At 38.0% G+C, this 20,429-nt stretch overlaps 1 protein-coding gene across 1 annotated transcript in view; it reads left to right on the top strand.

Annotated features, from left to right (window-relative positions):
• Positions 1-20,429, top strand: part of Fbxw4 (F-box and WD repeat domain containing 4) — an 89,916-nt gene that overhangs the window by 3,025 nt on the left and 66,462 nt on the right. The window contains exon 2 of the mRNA XM_026407883.2: positions 18,130-18,225. Within this exon, the coding sequence (XP_026263668.1) occupies positions 18,130-18,225 (96 nt within the window). The remainder of the gene's footprint in view (positions 1-18,129; positions 18,226-20,429) is intronic.

Below are 20,429 nucleotides of genomic sequence, written 5' to 3'. Positions count from 1 at the left end.
CTGAGACTGAATGAATGAAGGAAAGAATTGGTGTTTATTTTTCTTTCCCTTTCAAATGTTCTAAAAGAGACTTAGTAGGAATAAGTCTATGTTCTGATAGTGGGAATAATAACAAAATGAAAATGAAAACAAGTTTATAGTGTAAAAGAACTTTGAGACTGCCAGATCTCATTATGGCTTTACTAGTTTTTAGATGTGTGTGTTTTGATTTCTTGCCTGTGTCCTAGCATGAGATATCACCTGCCTTCCAGGGAAGTTGTTTTGCCATAGCATTTGATAAAGAGCAGGGTCACTGCTCATTTTTCTGGGTTGAGGGGACAAATTATGTGTGTTACAGCAGGTGGAGAGAGTTTTGCCAGTGTGTTCTGCTTCTGGACAGCTGCAGAGACTTAATAAACCACTAAGAGAGGAGATCGTCATCCCTGGAGAGAGAAACTTGTACCCCAGGTCTCTTAGGACATCACGGAACCTGGGCCCAAAGTATAGTAAGAGTATGACTACATGGATAGCACAAAACCTGATTTTTATCAGAAGCCACATAACCTCACTGGCTCTGAGTTTTATCATCCATAAGGAATGGCTATAACATTGCCAATAAAATGAGGCTTCAATATCATGTGCTAGCATCATGTTCATATAATAGTCCCTCAATAAGTTGTTGTGAAACAGAACTTTTTATTTGCTTGACTTCTCCTATAAGTCTGTATATAGCAAAAGTGGGGATGGTTATGATTTGGAGGTGCTGCCTAATTATCTTCTCCCCTGAATTAGTTTCTCTCACCTGCCCTAAATGTTTTCACAAACATGACAGCCCAACCTGTGGGCATAGTGCCTGTGCTCACTGCTTAAGAGTCTTCTGATTCTTAGGAACACAAACTGCTAAGGTTTACTGACCTTCCGGCCCAGGGCAAGCCCTGTTCAGTTTGGCTCTTCTAACTGATCATGGCTTTGTTGAGTAAGATGAACTGCTTTGGTTCCTTGTGATTTGTTAATGGTCTTATACTTGTGCTTGAAGGCATTTGGGCCACTTTAAAACCACAAACAAATAATTTGCTTCCCTTTAGGCCTCTTGCCCAAACAGTGAACACTAATAGGTATCCTGAGCTCTTCCCCCCACCCCCCCCAAGGGGACACAGATATGAGTGAGTCAGTCATCTGATTTAAAATCAGTTTTGTTTGAAGGCTTTATGAAGCCTGAGGGAATAGAAAGATCTTGAATATAATAATAAAAAGGCAATGTTTCATACAACAATCTTTAAAGTTATCCCCAAAGAATAGAAGTAAAACTAGCCTACTTTAGTGTAGAGGAACAAAATAATGGAATTCAACTCTGTCAGTATAAAATGCAGGTTGAATGCAAGAAGTAGAGGGATGACCAGTGAAGAGCAGAGGTGCTAACTGCAAATTCTGATACTTCAAAATGAAAGAGTATATCTGTGCATATGTAAGGGTATGTATATATATATATTAAGAATAATACTTTGCCATTTCTATGCTAAAGAAAACTTACTTGATCTCCTTCCTCCCTAATTAAGTGCTACATATTTTCAAACAGCAATTCTATTTTAAATACCATATAAGCAGTACCTGGGTGCAAATGCTGTCTTGCATTTGCCTGTGATAGATTTGCCTGGAATTAAAAATAGGTGTTTGGGGAGTGAGGCTTCTGAGGTGTTTGCCCTGGCACGCACACTCATTCCTCCTGCAGGGTCCTATGGTATTGGAGCTCTTTGAGGCTGGGGACCAGAGGTATCTATTTCACTGATGATTAACATCCAGAGTGGTAAGATAGACACAGATAAGTAGAGTGTGTTTGTTTGTTTTTAAATGATTGCACCTAAGAGCTTTTTTTTTTTTTTTTTTTTGGTGGGGGGGCACCCAGAAAGCATAATGCTTCTTAACTCTGAATGGAGAGGCCATTGATGACTGGTTTACGCATAAGGCCTAAACTGTATTTTTCAGAGAACAATTAGCAATTCCAAGTAGCTTAGGCTTTCTTCTTCCCTTTCCTGAGTTAACTAGGGGTAGTAATTTGTTCTCTAGATCACTGAAAGGTTTCATTTATGGATATATTGTCTTTAGCCATTTTGGAAAGACTTTTTTTTTTTTTTTTAATGGCTCTGGGAGTTAATAAAAGGTAGGATTCAGCTTACATGCTCAAAATAAATAAAACAATGCACCTGTGGAGGAAGCAGGAAATGGTCAGTACAGTCATTACCTTCAAGTGGAAACTGGAAGAATGGAAGCACCTTCTCCAAGACAGCAGGAATATAGAAGCCGCCTGTGTCCTTTGCAGTATAGTAAAATTTGGTAGTGGTGGTGGGGTATTCCTAGCTTCCAAGGCAGAAACATGGAAAAACCCAAAGTCTTCACAATCTGCAATATAAATTCATATTGGAAAGAGATCTCTGAAAGTATTTCAGTACCCCATTCTTTAGTTTTCTGTGTCTAGAAACTTCACCTTAGGTAAAGATTGTGTTTGAGCTGCTGAAATTCAGCTAAAGTGAGGTTGCTGAGTAGGCATACAGTTTTTTTTTTTTCAACATAATTTTTTTGAGTGTTTGATTAGAAAAGAATTACCTTTGTGTGACAACTTAACCTTAACTGTGCGTTGACCTAGCCTTGGATTAATTTCTGGTCCTGATTATTAATCATAGAACAGGGAGAAATTCAGGTAGACTCTTCTTGAGGCCAGGTTCTGGTGAATTTGAAAATTAAGATGAAGAGGAAAATGGGAGGAGAAAATTGGGTTTTTAAATTTCAGCGAAAACTGATACCACCACCCCATTTACAGAGACAGATTTTTCAGAATTTTTCTCAGGTGTCAACCATCAGACGAGATTGAGAATACAAAGATTTGGTTTCCTTTTAAGGAAAGTCCTTCCCATTCTGTGATCTTGCTCAGATTTGAAAGGGATTCAGATGGAATGCCAGTTGTAACCAAAAGAAGCAAGATGGCATGCACATTAATATGTGTATGAATCCCAAATTATGTGAATACTCAAATTGTTTCTAAAATTGAATGTGACACTCTGGAGAAAGAATTGACCTCTTACTAGAGGGTTGGCTGCCTTGTCTTAACTTATGTCAGTTCTTAATTTTCTCCAAACTGTTCACACTGCCCTTCCTGGAAGTCTGGGCCACCCAATGGGCCCTTGTGCCTGCTCCTCTTTAGCGCACAATTAATTGCCAGCACATTCTTTCTTTTTCACTTTTTTTTTTTTGGTATTTGACATGAGCTCAAATTGCTGAGAAAGGTGACAACTGTGAAATGAAGACAGGGCTTAGAGACACCTTAAAAAATACATGCAAAGGCTACTAAATGACAAGAGCAGACTGCCAGGCTCTTTCAAAACATCACCACGTCTGTTGACTTTCCATTCCTTGTCCGTAGCACAAAATTGGAGGTCAAAGAATCATAGGAGTTAGAGATGGAAAAGACATTTGGGGTCAGCCGGTTCATCCCTCCACCTTCTCCCACCCCTGATTCCAAATAATTCCTTACATTATATTTTCTCCCCCTGGCTCTTATACAGTTTTCACGGTCTTCACTCAACCCCAGCCGTCACCTTTGGGGAATGATGCTGGAGGTTCTATCCAGTTTCACCTCAGCAGAGAGAGATATTGCCTCTGCCCCCAGTTGACATTCGTGAACTTCTTTGTTGGTGGTCTCAGATGAGAGGCTGAAGGCTCACTGGATGTCTCCTTCTTGCCTAGTGATAGGCTTTTCTAGACGGAGTTGAAGAGCATAGTGTATGATGATACTGGGTAAAGGATAAAGGAGTACAGGTATTCCTAGACTTTTGTCTTTCACGTCCCTTGCCCTAAAAGGAACTTTTGTGTGCACAGGTGTGTGATATTGGGGTAGATAACCTACACTGAAAGAACTTACATTGAACAGGAATTTGATAAGAAGCCTAACTTGGGAATTGGTGGATTAAACAAACAAATAAAAAATACTAGCCTGGCAAAGAAATAAAGAAAGGGAAGAAATGGAATGTACAGAAGCTTCAGCTTGAGTCAAACTGAGAACAAATGGATTGGAGATAAGTATTTTCTACTGAGGACACTCTTATCTTTGTGGTCTCCCCTACTTTAAGAAAGCACAGAAAGAGAAGTTTTATGCTCACTGGCTACGTGGTTTAGAAGAGGGAATGGTCATTTTTAGAGGCAGCTTTGGAGGGATATCCCCAGCTCCCCCCTCTTGTTCCAGCAGCTGTTGGGAGCAGTCCGAAGGGGGTATTATATTTCTTCTGGTAACTCTGCCAAGAATGAGAGGAAATCCACAATCTGTGGGTTTTTTGGGGGGATGGGGATGGGGTGGCAGGTGATGGGACAGGGAAATTAAATTGTTTTATAGTATGTATGTTGAGATACTTTTCCTGGAAAGCTGTTTTCACTGAAAGAAATGATATTTCCCTTGTTCACTAACTGTAATGAGTTCCTCTCTTTAGAGAAAGGGAAGTAGTCTTTGAGTACTTTTTCATCTTCTCTGTAGTTCCAACCTTGACCTTCCGTTTCTTCGAAATTTTCTTTAGAAAGTCCACATTGTAAAGAAGAATCAAGATTCATACATGGGTGGTGTGTATTCGGAGGGGGCTCCCTCCAGAAGTGCATTGCTGGAAGAAGCTCTTATTCATCTCTCATCTTGGCTGCAGTTTGACTTTATCATAGTAGCCTAGAAACTGGAGATGTGAAAACTGGCTGGGTGGCATCTGGTTCATGTTCTCTCCATCCCTTTTTCCAGGCTGGGAAGACAGTAGGATTTTGAAGTTTGGCCACTTGGGGTCAGATCCTGTTTTGGTAATTAATATGGCACACAGTTTCAAGATTAAAAACAATAAAAAAAATCCCTAGGAAGTGGAGCAATGTAATTATTCCTCACATTTCAGATGGGGAGTCCAGGGAAAAGTTATTTTAAAGGTAAGAGAACAAAGTCTACATCTGAATTCATGATTCAGAGGGGGGCCTGTTCACAGAAAAAAAAAATAGTGGCATCTTTCTTGTTATTGTTTATTTTCAGAAAGTGCTAGATCAGCCTTTCTGAGAGTTATATTGTGGGATTCTTTTTATTATTATTTTATTTTTAGTTGTAGTTGGACACAATACCTTTATTTTATTTATTTTTATGTGGGGCTGAGGATCTAACCCAAGGGCTCACACATGCTAGGTGAGCACTCTACCACTGAGCCACAACCCCAGCTCTATTGTGGGATTCTTAAAAATTAATTCTGTAACCAAATGAATGTGGAAAATGTTGCACCACATCCCCTCTTCTGGGGATCATAGTACCCACTGGTAAATTTACCCATTGGTAATTTGGCCATTGGTAAATTAAAGGTACCAAGAAGTCCCATGGTAGAGGGATCTGCTTCGTTTTGTTTCAGCCAGCATTGTCCAAGATGTTGTTACTATTTTTTTGGGGGGTGGGGAGGTTTACTGGGGATTGAACTCAAAGGCACTCAACCACCGAGCCACATCCCCAGCCCTATTTTGTATTTTATTTAGAGACAGGGTCTCACTGAGTTGTTTAGCACTTTGCTTTTGCTGAGGTTGGCTTTGAATTTGTGATCCTCCTGCCTTAGCCTCCTGAGCCCCTGGGATTGCAAGCCTGTGCCACCATGCCCAGTTCACGATGTTTTGATCATAAATTTTCCCTTGTTTACTATCACTTAACATCTGGCAGAACGTATGCACTGGTCAAGTGCTTGCAAATTATAGTTCCTGGTCAAAAACAGGAGGAAAAGAATGTAAACGTGGCACAACTCCAAATCTTAAACTCATACATATAAAGGACCAGGATTATGCCCAGTGCTTCTGAAACTGTTTGACATGAGGATCCCTTACTAAGAGACTTTATGTGCTTAGATTCTTTCCATGAGCCTCTCTAGCATAAAAATTTGGAGGCTTTGGTTGAATTATTATTTTTTTGTTTGTTTTGGACAGTACTTGGGATTAAACCTAGGGTCTCTCTGCCACTGAGCTAAATATCCCTCCTTTTTAATTAATTAGCTAATTTAATTTTGAACCAAGATCTCACTAAGTTATAGGCTGACCTCGAACTTGTAGTCCTCCGGCCTCAGTCCCCCAGTTGCTAGGATTATAGGCAAGTGCCACCATACTTGGCTCCTTAGTTTAATTCTTGAAGATGTGGTGTATTACAGTATACCTTTTTAGGGAGAGCCTTTAGAGCTACCGGTATTGTTGGAAGTATGACTTGCCAAAGGGAGATCCTTTTTTTTGTATGTGTGTGTGGGTTACCGGGGATTGAATACTCAGGTGCACTTGGCCACTGAGCCACATCCCCAGCCCTATTTTGTATTTTATTTAGTGCCAGGATCTCACTGAGTTGCTTACCGCCTCACTTTTTGATGAGGCTGGCTTTGAACTCGAGATCCTCCTGCCTCAGCCTCCTGAGCCACTGGGATTACAGGCATGTGCCATTGTGCCTGGCAAAATCCATTCTTTTAAGAACTCTCGATTAAGCAGTTCCTAAGTAATATTTATCAAATATTTATCTGCTAGAGCCATAGTTCTCACTTTTTATGTCTAAGACAAACTTGTATGATGTTGGAATTTTATTTTTTGGTGCATTATAATTGTACATAGTGGTGTGATTTATTATGGGATTCATTATGCCATATTTGTACATGTACATAATTTGATCAATCTCATTTGCCAGTACCTTCCCTTCCTCTCCCTTTTCCCTTCCCTTAATCTACTTATTCTACTCTACCGATCTCCTATTATTATTATTATTAGTAGTAGTAATAGTAGTAGTACTGGGGATTGAACCCAAGGGCACTTTACCACAGAACTACATCCTTAGTCCTATTTATTTATTATTTTGATTTTTTTTAGGTGTAGTTAGACACAAAATCTTTATTTTGTTTATTTTTATGTAGTGCTAAGGATCAAACCCAGCGCCTCACATGTGCTAGGTGAGAGCTCTACCGCTGAGCCACAACCCCAGACCCCTTTTTATTTATTTTGTATTTTGAAACAGTGTCTTGCTAAGTTGCTGAGAGCCTCACTAAGTTGCTGAAGCTCTACTTGAACTTGTGATCCTCCTGCCCTCAGCCTCCTGAGTTGTCCTGGGTTTACAGGCATGTACCACTGTGCCTGGATTATTATTATCTTTTTAATTAGTACACTATAATTATATACATAAGTGGGGCTCATTGTGTTATATTCATAATTTTGTAGATTTCATTCTTCAGTACTTCCCCATTTCCTCCCTCCTGGTCCCCTTTCTCTACTCATATGGTCTCTCTTCTAGTGATGTTAGAATTTTGGATAATGCATTAAAAGATTAAAGGTGAAAGTCCTTTTTTAAAAAAGCAAGTTTTAGAAAATTTAAAATTTTGTACATGATTATTTACACAGTTTACTTGTTCTCCCTCTAGTGTGTTGCTATTGAATAAAACTGTTTATTGTCCTGACCTTATTCTCTTATATATTTGGGGCAAAGTTCACACATGTTCCTTTGAACATGCTATCTTCCCCTTATTTGAAGCAAATTGTATCATGGGTCACATTGTATCTTAGTGTCTGTCAGAAATTCCTCTAATAGTATGTATCACTGAATGAAAAAAAATTCAATTCTATAAATTATTTAAAATCTGATGGCACAGAGAGTTTACCACTCATCCACAGAATGCTTATTAAAAGCCACTTTTAGAAGTAGTAAGTTGTGTAAGATTTTATCCTATGGAGTTTATGTCTAAATTGGATAAAAAAGATGTATAGCTGTGAAAAGCTAGCAGTGCCTAGTTTTCTGGTGATGACATGGAGAGGAATGTTTAGAGGAGTCACAGAAGTAGAGGCTTTAGTTTGATCTTGAAGAACTGGTGAATTTGATTAGTTCCCAGAGGAGGACAGCAAGCACTGTCAGGGATGGAAGTAGGCTGGTGCTGGCCATGTAAGTGAAGGTGTGGATACAGGAGAATATAGAGAAGAGGCTTGGGTGGAGTCCAGTTGTATGGTGTGGTACATGGAACATAAGGCTGGTGGATAAAGAGGGTTGGGCTGGGGATGTGGCTCAAGTGGTAACGCGCTTGCCTGGCATGCGTGCGGCCTGGGTTCGATCCTCAGCACCACATACAAAGATGTTGTGTCTGCCGAAAACTAAAAAATAAATATTAAAATTCTCTCTTTCTCTCTTTTCTCTCTCTCTCTTAAAAAAAAAAAAAAAAGAGGGTTGGCATTTGGGGGCCTTTCAAAGGAGATGTGGGTTGGCCCAATCAGCTTCATGTCCTTCTGTGCATGTCCCTGTCCCCTACATGTTTTCTACAGTCTCACTTTACCCTGGATATTAGGGCTATTTCCTGTTCCTTAGCAGAATGGCTAGCAATTTAGCACTATTAATTATTTTTCATTGATTTTTTTTGGAAATTTAATTAGACTTAATTACAACAGATTTCTGAGTCTGTTGGGAGATTTAATCTAATACAAATGTAAATGAAGAGTCACAAGTTTCTCATCTTGGGCTGCTTAAATACTTGAACACTAAAGCCAAATTCTCAGTATTGGTAGAACTGGTGGGTACAGGCAATATGGGGGAGAAATCTGATTTCTGGAGAGATAGGAAATTAAAAACAGAAACAAAAACAAAAACTGTTAAAATCTCAAGCCTCCAAGCATCATTTTGCTTAGACTATTGCCCCTTGACATGGTCTTGTTCTACACTTGTACCTTCCTTCCCTGAGTTCCAAGTTGGCAGGCAGTTAGGCTTATGACAGTCATGCCAGTCATACTATTAGGCAGCGTTGGTGGCATCAAGGAGAATCAAGCTTCAAGATGAAGCAGGGAGCCAAGTGTGCCTGAAATCCCAATGGCTAAGGAGTCTGAGGCAGGAGGATTGCAAGTTCAAAGCCAGCCTCAGCAATTTAACAAGGTCCTGAGCAACTTAGCAAGACCTTGTCTCAAAAAAAAGTGAGGAGGGGCTGGGGATGTGGCTCAAGCGGTAGCGCGCTCGCCTGGCATGCGTGCGGCCCGGGTTCGATCCTCAGCACCACATACCAACAAAGATGTTGTGTCCGCCGAGAATTAAAAAATAAATATTAAAAAAAAAAATTCTCTCTCTCTCTCTCTCTCTCTCTCTCTCTCTCCTCTCTCACTCTCTCTTTAAAAAAAAAAAATTAAAAAAAAAAAGTGAGGAGGTGCTGGGGATATGGCTCAATGGTTGAGTGCCCCTGGGTTCAATCATTCCTGGTACCAAAAATAAATAAAAATAAATAAATAAAAATTAAAAAAGATGGAGCAGGGAAGGAAACTGATCTGTGTTCCAGGAGTTTTCTGATCTTAGAGATTACTAGATTTAAGACCTCTCTGATATATCCAAGTTTCTTCCTGCTTCTCCTAGCCACCATTCTTCAGACTGTTTATTTATATGCTTTTGGTTTTGGGGTGTGAGTGAGGAGAGGGGGATTGTCTTCTGTTCTTATGGACTCACTTGCCAAGATTTTAAGGGGCCAGATAACTTATTGTGGATGTATGTTGTATTATTATTGTTTAAAATAGGCCAGGCACCTAGGAATGAAGTCAAACTAGGAATGCAGTGAAATGGTGACTACATGCTGGAAAGCAGAAAAGGAAGAGGCTTAGTGAAAAAAGGAGCCTGAGGCAAGAGAATAGGGCTGGGAAAATGTAACTTCAGCCAGGCCCACCACCAGGTTAGAGATTCCTCTGTGCATTAACAGCCACAGGCAAATTTATTTACAGGGCACTAATAATTTTTTTGAAGGGAGCACTCTCACTTTACATCAGTAACTGTATGGGGGAAATGGCTAGCCAGGGGCCATATCAAGGGTGGGGTCAAGGGACCTTACAGAATTCCAAGGGGCACCTGCTGTCATCCACTCAGGGACTTTCTTTTGCTGCCTTGTTCTCCCTTTGGACAATGGCAGGTCCCTGCAGGGTGAGAGAGACTGTTTTCAGAGAAAGCAGACTTTCTTTTTTTAATTCCTCCTGATTTTTCAGGTGCTAAAGCCAATAGAAATATAAATGGAACTTGATTAATGGCTAGGGAAACTAACCATCAAAGACAACTGGACAAAGAATGAGAAAGTTGATTTGTTAAATGCTTTAACCAAGTTAAAAGTCAAGTGGAATAATTCTTTCTCAAGTCAAAGCCAAATGGATTGATTTTTTTCTTAAGTCAAAATTTGATTTGAGGGACTAAAGCCAAGTATTTGATTATAGCATTCGCCTTGGGAGAGGATGCCTGCACCTGCTGTTTGGTAGCAGCTTCTAAAGTTCAACTTTGAAAGTTTCTTGCTGCTGTGATCAAGCCTTCAAGTGATCAAGTGTCATCAAATGGCAGTTAAGTGGCCAGGGAGATAAGAGAAATGTTGTCCTTATCTGAATTCAAGAAATATGTGAATTCTTTCTCCCTTGCCATCTTCCTGCTATGATCCAGAATATTCAATTTTTAGTTTCATCATCTTCACCCGTTCATATAGACCTAACTCAAGAGAAGAGGAGCAACTGTCAACAACCTTTCTTTTTACATCCCAGAGAGATTTGCAGATAAGAGTTGGCAGAGCAGTCTATTCTTTTTCAGTAAGAGGTCAGTTCTTTTGGTCCATCCTGTCGATTCTCTTTTTCTGTCCTAGGTTCTCTCTTAATCTGGCAGTGAAGATTGCTCTCTAGTAAAGTGAAATCAGGGACTACATTCATCCACTGGGAGAATTCAGTGAAAGATTTGTCTTAACATGTGTATGCCTAGTTCTAACCATTCAACCTAAAAGACAAAATGTTTGATACAAAAGGAACAATTTCTGAAAGTTACAACTAAGTTAATTGGAGGAAAAAATGATTATTAGCTCAACTTTTGTGATGATACCATTAGTGAATATTAACTCTACATTTATTTTTATTTATGTAAAAGTAATTAACCCCCGGGGCTGGGGATGTGGCTCAAGCGGTAGCGCGCTCGCCTGGCATGCGTGCGGCCCGGGTTCGATCCTCAGCACCACATACCAACAAAGATGTTGTGTCCGCCGAGAACTAAAAAATAAATATTAAAAATTCTCTCTCTCTCTCTCTCTCTCTCTCTCTCTCTCTCTCCTCTCTCACTCTCTCTTAAAAAAAAATAATTAACCCCCTTTGAAGTAATTCATACCTTTACTCTGTTTTAGGTGTCATCTTTAAAACACCTCAATTGTGTGAAATATTATCTTCATTTCATAGGCAAAGAAATGGACAATTAGCGAAATTAGTTACCTGGAGGTGTATAACACACAGTGGGATACAGATTCCGGTTTCTTGAGCCTGCTTTCTGTGCTTTATGTATAACTTTACTTAATCGATATAACTGACAACAATTATTGTCCTAAAGCACCATTTGTTTACATCTTCTGACCTTGTTATTTATGGAGACATAATTTTATATAGTGTCTCCTCACTTCTACCTTTGCAAATTTGACTTAGTTTTAAAATGGCCATTAGTCGCTACACAGTAGTTGTTTCTAAAATGTTTTGCATTTTTCATATTGTCATTTCTAGTGGCAGTATATTCCATTGCATTAGAATGCTGCTCTCCACAGACAGGCTTTTGGGCTCTTTCCAGATTTAAAGTCTAATATATTACTGCAGCTATAAATATCTTTACAAAAATGTATTTTTTCTTTTGAATTATTTCTCTGAACTAGTGCTCAAAGAATACTAGATCAGAAGTTATCATTTAATGACTTTTATCTTAGAACTCCTTTTTCAAAGATGGTACCAGTTAAACATACCACCAGTGATTTATAAACCTAAACCTTTTATAGCACCAAAAGTTAGTCGAGTCTTTCCACCTATTTGATGTGAGACTGTACATTAATAATTGTTTTAAGATACATGTCTGTAAACTAGTGTTATGGGATGTTTCCCCCAACATTTTGTTATGTGAACACCATGTGACTATTCTAAAACCTTTGCTGAACATGGATGACTGGTACTGGAGGTAGGATGTTTTCTTGATATATTTTTATCAGTTCCCTACAGGTTTTTCCCTTACTCTGTTGCTTTTGTTTTCATAGTTCCCCGCCTCTGTGCAGTATTTAAAATTTAACAGAATCAAACTTGAGTGCTTTATAATTGATAGATTTCTATTAGTTGTATAAACAGGAAATAGTTTCTGCTTTTTTGGAGACTATATATATTTCATTTTTGTCTAATTAAACTCTTTTAAATTGACTTTTGTTGTTTTGAATTTATTGAATTTATTGTAGTATGAGATGGCAATCTAAATCAGATTTTTTTAAATTTTTTTTGAGAGAGAGAGAGAGAGAGAGAGAGAGAGAGAGAGAGAGAGAGAATATTTTAATATTTATTTTTCAGTTCTCAGCGGATACAACATCTTTGTTTGTATGTGGTGCTGAGGATCGAACCCGGGCTGCACTCATGCCAGGCGAGCGCGCTACCGCTTGAGCCACATCCCCAGCCCTAAATCAGATTTTTGTTGTTGTTGTTTTATTGATAAATGCCCACTATTTATTTATTTATTTTTGTGCTACTAGGATTGAACCCTTGAACCCAAGAGTGCTCTACTACTGGACTACATCCCTAGTCCTTTTTATTCTATTTTGAGACAAGGTCTTGCTAAGTTGCTCAGGCTAACCTCAAATTTGGAATCCTCCTGAGCGACTGGGAGATTCCACACTTGGCCATAAATGTCCAGTTTTATCAGTAGTATTTATTGTTGTTATTTTTTTGTTGTTGGGGATTCAACCCAGATGTTTCACATGCTAAGCTTGTTCTACTACTGAGCTACACCCCTATTATTACTATTATTTATATTTTTAATTGTAGATGGACACAATACCTTTATTTTATTTATTTTTATATGGTGCTTGCTGAGGATTGAACCTAGTGCCTCACATGCTAGGCAAGCACTACTACCACTGAGCTAAAACCCCAGCCCCCACCCCTATTATTTTAAGGAATATTTTTCTTTTTAATATTACATTGTAGAAAAATTGGGAAATATGGAAAAGCACAAAGAAGAAAATAAACCATCTGAGGTTGGCTATCCACAGTTAACTATTTTTATTTATATAAAAATAGTTATATCATTCCAGTGTTCTTTTTAGACATGTATATTCTTTTTCCCTTTCTCCCTTCTAATAAGGGAGAAAGGGAAAAAGGCTGAACAACAATAATTAAGTAATGATTTCTTTTTAAAATTTTTTTTTTTGGTAGTTGTAGATGGACACAATACATTCATTTTATTTTATTTTTTGTATGTGGTGCCAGGGATCAAACCCAGTGCATCATGCATGCTAGGCAATGCTCTACCACTGAGCCACAACCCTGGCCCCAGTAATGATTTCTTTTGTTTGAAATTTTGCTTTTTTATATATTAAATTCATATCAGTTTAGGCCATTTGTGGCTTTCTCTTTTGAAAATCAAAGACGGTTTGCTTATTGCCTATTTCTAAATGTCTTATAATTGAACTGAACTAGTAATAAAGGAAGCATAATTGCTCTATCAATAAACACTCACTGATCCTAGTGTGGTGATGTGCTCCTGTAATCCCAGTGACTTGGGAGGCTGAGGCAGGATTACAAGTTTAAGGACAGCCTCAGCAACATAGTGAGGCCCTAAGTAACTTAGGAGACTCTGTCTCAAAAAGTAAAAAGGGGCTGGGGTTGGGGCTCTGTGGTAGAGCATTTGCCTAATATATGTGAAGCATTAGGTTCAATCCTCAGAACCACATAAAAAAATAAATAAAGGTATTGTGTTCATCTACAACTAAACGAATATTAAAAAAAAAAAGTAAAAAGTTCTGGGGTTGTGGCTCAGTGTCTAAATTCCCCCGGATTCAATCCCTGGAACCCCCCCCCCCAAAAAAAAAAAAAAAAGAAAAAGTTAAATGTCTGAATGGATATAATACTATAAGTGAAAAAAATATAAATTAGAAAAAACTTTACAGTCAAATATACAAGAGTCTTTATAAACTAACAAAAATAACAACCATAAATCTAAAGTTGAGACAAAGAATGTGAACAAGTATTTCTCAGAAGAAATACTAGTGGCTTTTAAAATTTTGTTTTATTTTTGTTTGTAGTACTAGGGATTCAACCCAGGGTCTCACACATGCTAGGCACGTGCTGTACCACTGAACTAGATCCCCAGCCCCCTACTAATGGTTTTTGTTTTTTTTTTAATTTAAAGAGAGAGTGAGAGAGGAGAGAGAGAGAGACAGAGAATTTTTAATATTTACTTTTTAGTTCTCGGCGGACACAACATCTTTGTTGGTATGTGGTGCTGAGGATCGAACCTGGGCCGCACTCATGCCAGGCGAGCGCGCTACCACTTGAGCCACATCCCCAGCCCCCTACTAATGGTTTTTAAACATATGACCAGATATTCAGTCTTTTTCATAATTAAAAAATACATGTTTAAACAGGGAGGAAAATAAGTATTTTTTTACTTATTAGAATTACAAAGATATTGACCATGTAATCTCACCTGTAATCTCAGTGGTTTGGGAGGCTGAGGCAGGAGGATCGTGAGTTCAAAGCCAACCTCAGCAATAGCACTAAGCAACTCAGTGAGACCCTGTCTCTAAATAAAATACAAAGTGGGGCTGAGGATGTGGCTCAGTGGTTGAGTACCCCTGAGTTCAATCCTCGGTATCCCCCGCAAAAAAAAAAAAAAAAAAAAAAAGGAATTAGATAAAAAGTGTGAATATCATGAAAAATAAGAAAAGACTGGAAACTGTTTTAGGCCAGAAGAGACTTAAGGAAACATGGTGACTAAATACAATGTGGAATCTTAGATTGGATCCTGTAACAGAAAAAGACATTGGTGAAGAAATTGGTGAACTCTAAATAAAATCCAAATTTTATTAAATGCTTCAGTAATGTACTAGTGCTAATTTTTTAATTTTTACAAATGTGTAAATAGTTATATAAGATGTTAATATTAGGGCTGGAGTTATAGTTCAATGGTAGAGCACTTGCCTAGCATGTGTGAGGCACTGAATTTGATCCTTAGCACCACATAAAAATAAATAAATGAAATAAAGTTATTATGTTTATCTACAACTAAAAAAATACGTTAGCATTAGGGGAAGCTGAATGAAGGATATATGGGCAATTTGTATAATTTTAAACAAGTTAATATGCTATTGAAAGTGAAAGTTGGTTCGTCTTGTTTTGGATAACAATTTGTCAGTATCTACCAGATTAAAAATGTAGAGTTTCCTCTGACCTATTCAATGCCATTTCTAATATTTTTCTGTACATGCAAATAAAGATACAAAGGTATTTTTTGCTATATAGTTTGTATTGGCAGAAGTCTGGAATTGATTTAAATATCAATAAGTAGGTGGCTGATGGAATAAATTATGATTGAATCACACAATGGAATTCTGTGCAACTGTTAAAATGAGATAGATCTAAATGTATTGCTGTGGAATGACTCCCACCATATATTGTTAAGTGAAGAAAGCCATGAGTAGGATAGTGGACTACTGTTGTTGTTGTTTTTAAATTAAAATGGGATAGATGTAGGAATACATGCACTCCAATATATATGCACCTGCAGTGTGTAGTTGCCTCTAGAAAGGAGGGAGAATCTTGGCCATTTGTTAGGAGAGTGACTTGCCTTTTCATTGTTGACCTTTCATACTATGTGCATTTTTTTAAAATCCTGTGTATTCATTATTAACCAAAATAATTAGTCTATACAAATAAATGAAAGAAGGCAGAGTATGGTTTATCTAGAAATGGTTAGTATCTTTCTGCCTGCCAAAACCATCCTTTCTAATGTACATCCATTAGAATCTTGAAAGCAAGACTTTCTTGCTGGCTTTTAGTAAAGCATGATAAATATGAATACATAAATAGAGGTTTGGAGAAATGTGTCTCTCTCTCCTTGGCCACTGAATTTTGAGGCAGACATGGCAGTTATTACTATGTCTCTCAATCAGTGTACCTTGCATTGTCCAGTGGAGTAAGCCAAGGAGACAGGAGAGATGTGGTGTCCTGAAATGGGATTTTCAAATTGCCCATGATTTCAAAATTCTATCTAAAGGTGTATTCTCAAAGAGGCTTTGAGTATTTTTTCCCATCTACCCACTCCAACAATGCCATTCCTGTTGCTGGTGTGTGCTCTTATCTCTTCTGCTGTTTCCTTCCTCATCCAAAAATACACAAAAACCAAACTATATTTCCTCTCTAATATTTTTTGAATGAAAAATTTTAAACAGAAAAAAATGAATTGTACAATGACATCATATATTACCACTTAGATTCTATAATTATTTGGCTATATTTGCTTAATCATGCATTTAAAAAGTAAGTTGCAGATACCAGTACACTTTACCCCTAAACACTTAGGATGCATACATATAATTTACTAGAGGATATTAGATTTTTTTTAATATTTATTTTTTAGTTGTAGTGGACATAATACCTTTATTTTATTTTTATGTGGTGCTGAGGATCCAACCCAGCGCCTCCCACATGCTAGGTGGGTGATCTGCCTCTGACCTGCAACCCCAGCCCAGTTTATGGGTATTTATTTATTTATTTATTAAAAAATTTTTTTTTAAATTTTTTTAATATTTATTTTTTAGTTTTCGGTGGACACAATATCTTTGTTTGTATGTGGTGCTGAGGATCGAACCCGGGCCGCACACATGCCAGGCGAGCGCGCTACCGCTTGAGCCACATCCCCAGCCCCTATGGGTATTTTTTTAAAGAAAAATTCATACATAGTGAAGTTATATTTGAGTAAAACAAATGCTCAAATTTTAAGTAGATCATTTGATGCAGTTTTTTTTTCTTTCTTTTTTTTTTTTTTTTTTTTTGTACTGGGGATTAAACTCAGGGGCACTCAACCACGGAGCTGCATCCCCTGCCCTATTTTGTATTTTAGTTACAGGGTCTTACTGAGCTGCTCAGCACCTCCCTGTTGTTGAGGCTGGCTCTGAAGTCTCAATCTTCCTGCCTCAGCCTCCTGAGCCGCTGGGATTACAGGCATGTACTGTAATGCTCCTGGTGATGCAGTTTTGATGAATGCATACACGCCTGTATAACCCAAACCCCTTCAAGATATGGAAAAATTTCCACATGTTCCTTCCCAGTTAGTCCCTTTTGCTACCCTGGTGATAATCAATGTTCTGATTATTTTCATCATTGATTAGGTAACCCTTTTGTTAAATTCACATAAATGAAATCATTAAATATGAACTCTGAGGTTTCTTTCATTCATCATAATGTATTTTGTTACTAATTTGCATTACTATATACATTTGTACTTCTTTCCTTTTTTGTTGCTGAGAAGTATTCCATTATGTGAATATACCACAGTGTATTTATCTATTCTCCTGTTGGTGAATTCCTGGGCTATTTACAGCTTTTGGCTAATATGACCAAAATTCCTATGAACATCTGTAAGTCTTCTTTTGGACATATATTTTTATTTCTTCTGGATAATTACTAGTTCATATATTTAGATTTATAATGAACTGCCAGATCTTTTCCCAAAATGGTTGTACCATCTACCACCAATCTAGGTAACACCCTTATTGGTCTTTTAAAATATATATAAACATATATAAAGAAGATTTCTCCATCTGGATACAAGTCCTTTTTCAGATAAATATTTTTATGAATCTTTTCTCGAAGATTGTAGTTTGTGTATTTGTTTTGGTGAGCACTAGTTTTTAATTTTGATAAAGTCTAATGTATTAGATTTTTCTTTTGTTATTGCTTTATGTGTCCTAAGAAAACTTGCTCATGTGATAGCTTCATAGTTTTAGATTTATATTTATGATCTATTTTGTTTTTCCTGTTTGGTGTGAGGTAGGAATCATGGTCCTTTTTTTTTTTTTCCCCCAGTATGGGTCCTGAGGAATTCCAACATTATTTATCATCTATTCTATATTAGATTGCTTTGGTATCACGATAGTTGTTTTTAGTAGTTTAAAGGGTAGGCTTTTCTTCTTGGCTTTCTTTGTTATCCAAGTATGGAGAAAGGAGAGTTATGCTTTCCTGGACTCCTAATCCCTCTACTTACATTTTGTTATATTCCGGATGTTCCCGAGTCTTGATTCAGTAAGCCCATAGAATTTTCTCCTCTTGGCAATGATTTGCAGTGACTGGATTCTCTGTTTTGTTTGGACATAGGATGAGCAATGTCCCAGTGAAGGAACGGGTGAAGGTGTCCCAGAACTGGAGGCTGGGGCGATGCCGAGAGGGGATTCTGCTCAAGTGGAGGTGCAGGCAAGTAGCCTTTCACTCTTTAAAATCTTCCTGGGACCAGGGGCTGGGGTTGTGACTCAGAGGTAGAGCACTTGGCTAGCATGTGTGAGGCACTGGGTTCAATTCTCAGCACCACATATAAATAAATGAATAAAATAAAGGACCATCAATGGCTAAAGAAATATTAAAAAAAAAATCTTCCTGGGACCAAAGATCATAATGAAAACTGAAATGTCACAGGGGCTATCTTGGGTGCGATGGCACTGGTGATACTTTAAATACCACAAAGGGTGCAGCAGAGGGACAACTTATTTTCACATTTAAAAAAGGATTATTAAAAATGTACTTTGTTCACAAATGCCATATTTTTATAAAAAATAAATGTTTATTGTAGAAGTTTGAAAAATAATTTAAAAAATTTAAAAAAGAAAATAAAAATTACCTCTAATTCTACCATGCAGAGGGGACCTCTATTAAATTTACTTCATCAAAAGGCATAAATGAGGGGGCCAGGGTTGTGGCTCAGCGGTAGAGCACTCACCTAGCACATGCGAGGCCCTGGGTTCGATCCTCAGCACCAAATAAATAAATAAGTAAATAAATAAATAAGACAAAGGTATTGTGTCCAACTAAAAAATCAATATTAAAAAAAAGGTATAAATGAAGTCTATCTTATTTTACAATTATTTTCTTTAAATCTTTCGTTTTAGGGAGTTACTTCTTCACTCTTGGCTTCCTTTAACATTCTCCTGCACTTTTTAATTTAATTTAATTTTAAGTGTAGGAATCAAGCCTTGGGCCTTATATATCCTAGGCAAGTGCTCTGCCACAGAGCTACATCCCTAGATCCAACTCCTCTTTATTATTAAGAGGCAAAAATAATAGCTAAATGATTGGATGTATATGTTACAGGAGGTAGAACTTAGAAAAGGTGTCAGAAAATTTAGATGGTGGCTGTGCCACTGTTAATGTCACAAATTTTATGCTCTGTCGGCTTAAATTATTTTATAGTTATTATTTGCCTGCCAAAAAAGTGCTTCTTCTTGATTGGTGGCAACAGGTAGGAAATGGCATCAGTCCTCATTCTGGACTGACCTTTCCCTGTGCTGATAGATGCAGGTAGGCTTTGGTATCTGATGACCTTCTCCTTTGCTTGGTATCCACTGGTTTCACCAGCATCAGTTGCTATGACTTATATGTTAGTGGTGATGGTCAAGAAGCTATGGGAGATGAAGGACTTATCCTTTGCTTCCCACTTGTATCTTTTGACTCTCCCTACTCCAACCATATTTAATACCAAAGAATATGCTGGGCATGGTAGCACATGCCTTTTTTACCAGCAGTTCTGGAGTCGGCTGCAGGAAGATCTCAATTTCAAGGTCAACCTTAGCAATTTAGTGAGACCCTGTCTCAAAAAAAAAAAAAAAAGGCTGGGGATATAGCTCAGTGGTAGAGCACCCCTGGGTTCTGTTTCCAGTACTGAAAAACAAAATAAAACAAAACAACAATAAAAAGAAACCCCAGAGAGTAGAGTTTATTTCTCTATCAATGTTTTGTCCCTGACATTGTCTTTTTGGGCTAGATTCCAGTAGTTTGGCAAATAAACACATACGATAGTTACCAGGCTGCCCTGGGATTCTCCATTGTTCACCTGGCATGAACCTGATTTCTTGTCGTAGGCAAATGCTGTTTACCAGATGGCTCTAAAGCGCATGAATTCCAGCCCCCTCTGTTTGCTGCCTACTTGAGTGGGCCACACACTCATGCGAAGGATATTGAAGAGGAATGTGCATAATGAATGAGAATGCAAGCATTTATACACAGTCTACACATGTTCCATGTAATATATGCACACCCTTGTAAAATCCCTCATGAGCAGAAACTAAGTTACTACAAAGTCCAAGCTGCATTTAATGACCCGTCAAGTCAATTTGCAGAACTTTTCCACATTCCCATGACGCTTGTTTTAAGGAACCTGGGGAAGAAACACAGCCCAGTTTGCTCAGACAGGCTTGGCAGTGGGAGATGATGTCTGTACATGGGGATGACTCAGATGTCCCTGTGCTTTTCTTGGGACCTGGTAACTCTAGGACCTCAAGGTAGGATAGGACAGGTGGTATATCTACCTTGGCAAAGTCTTTAGTTTCCACCAGAAAACCTAGTATCTGGCAGAGTCTTCTTTTTTCTTAAGGCTCACTCTGTGCAATGAGACTGGCCTGTGGCTT

The sequence above is a fragment of the Urocitellus parryii genome, chromosome 5 (genome assembly GCF_045843805.1).
Source record: "Urocitellus parryii isolate mUroPar1 chromosome 5, mUroPar1.hap1, whole genome shotgun sequence".
Classification (NCBI taxonomy): domain Eukaryota; kingdom Metazoa; phylum Chordata; class Mammalia; order Rodentia; family Sciuridae; genus Urocitellus; species Urocitellus parryii.
The sequence above is the reverse complement of the archived record's forward strand: the minus strand, read 5'-3'. Positions and strand labels throughout refer to the sequence as shown.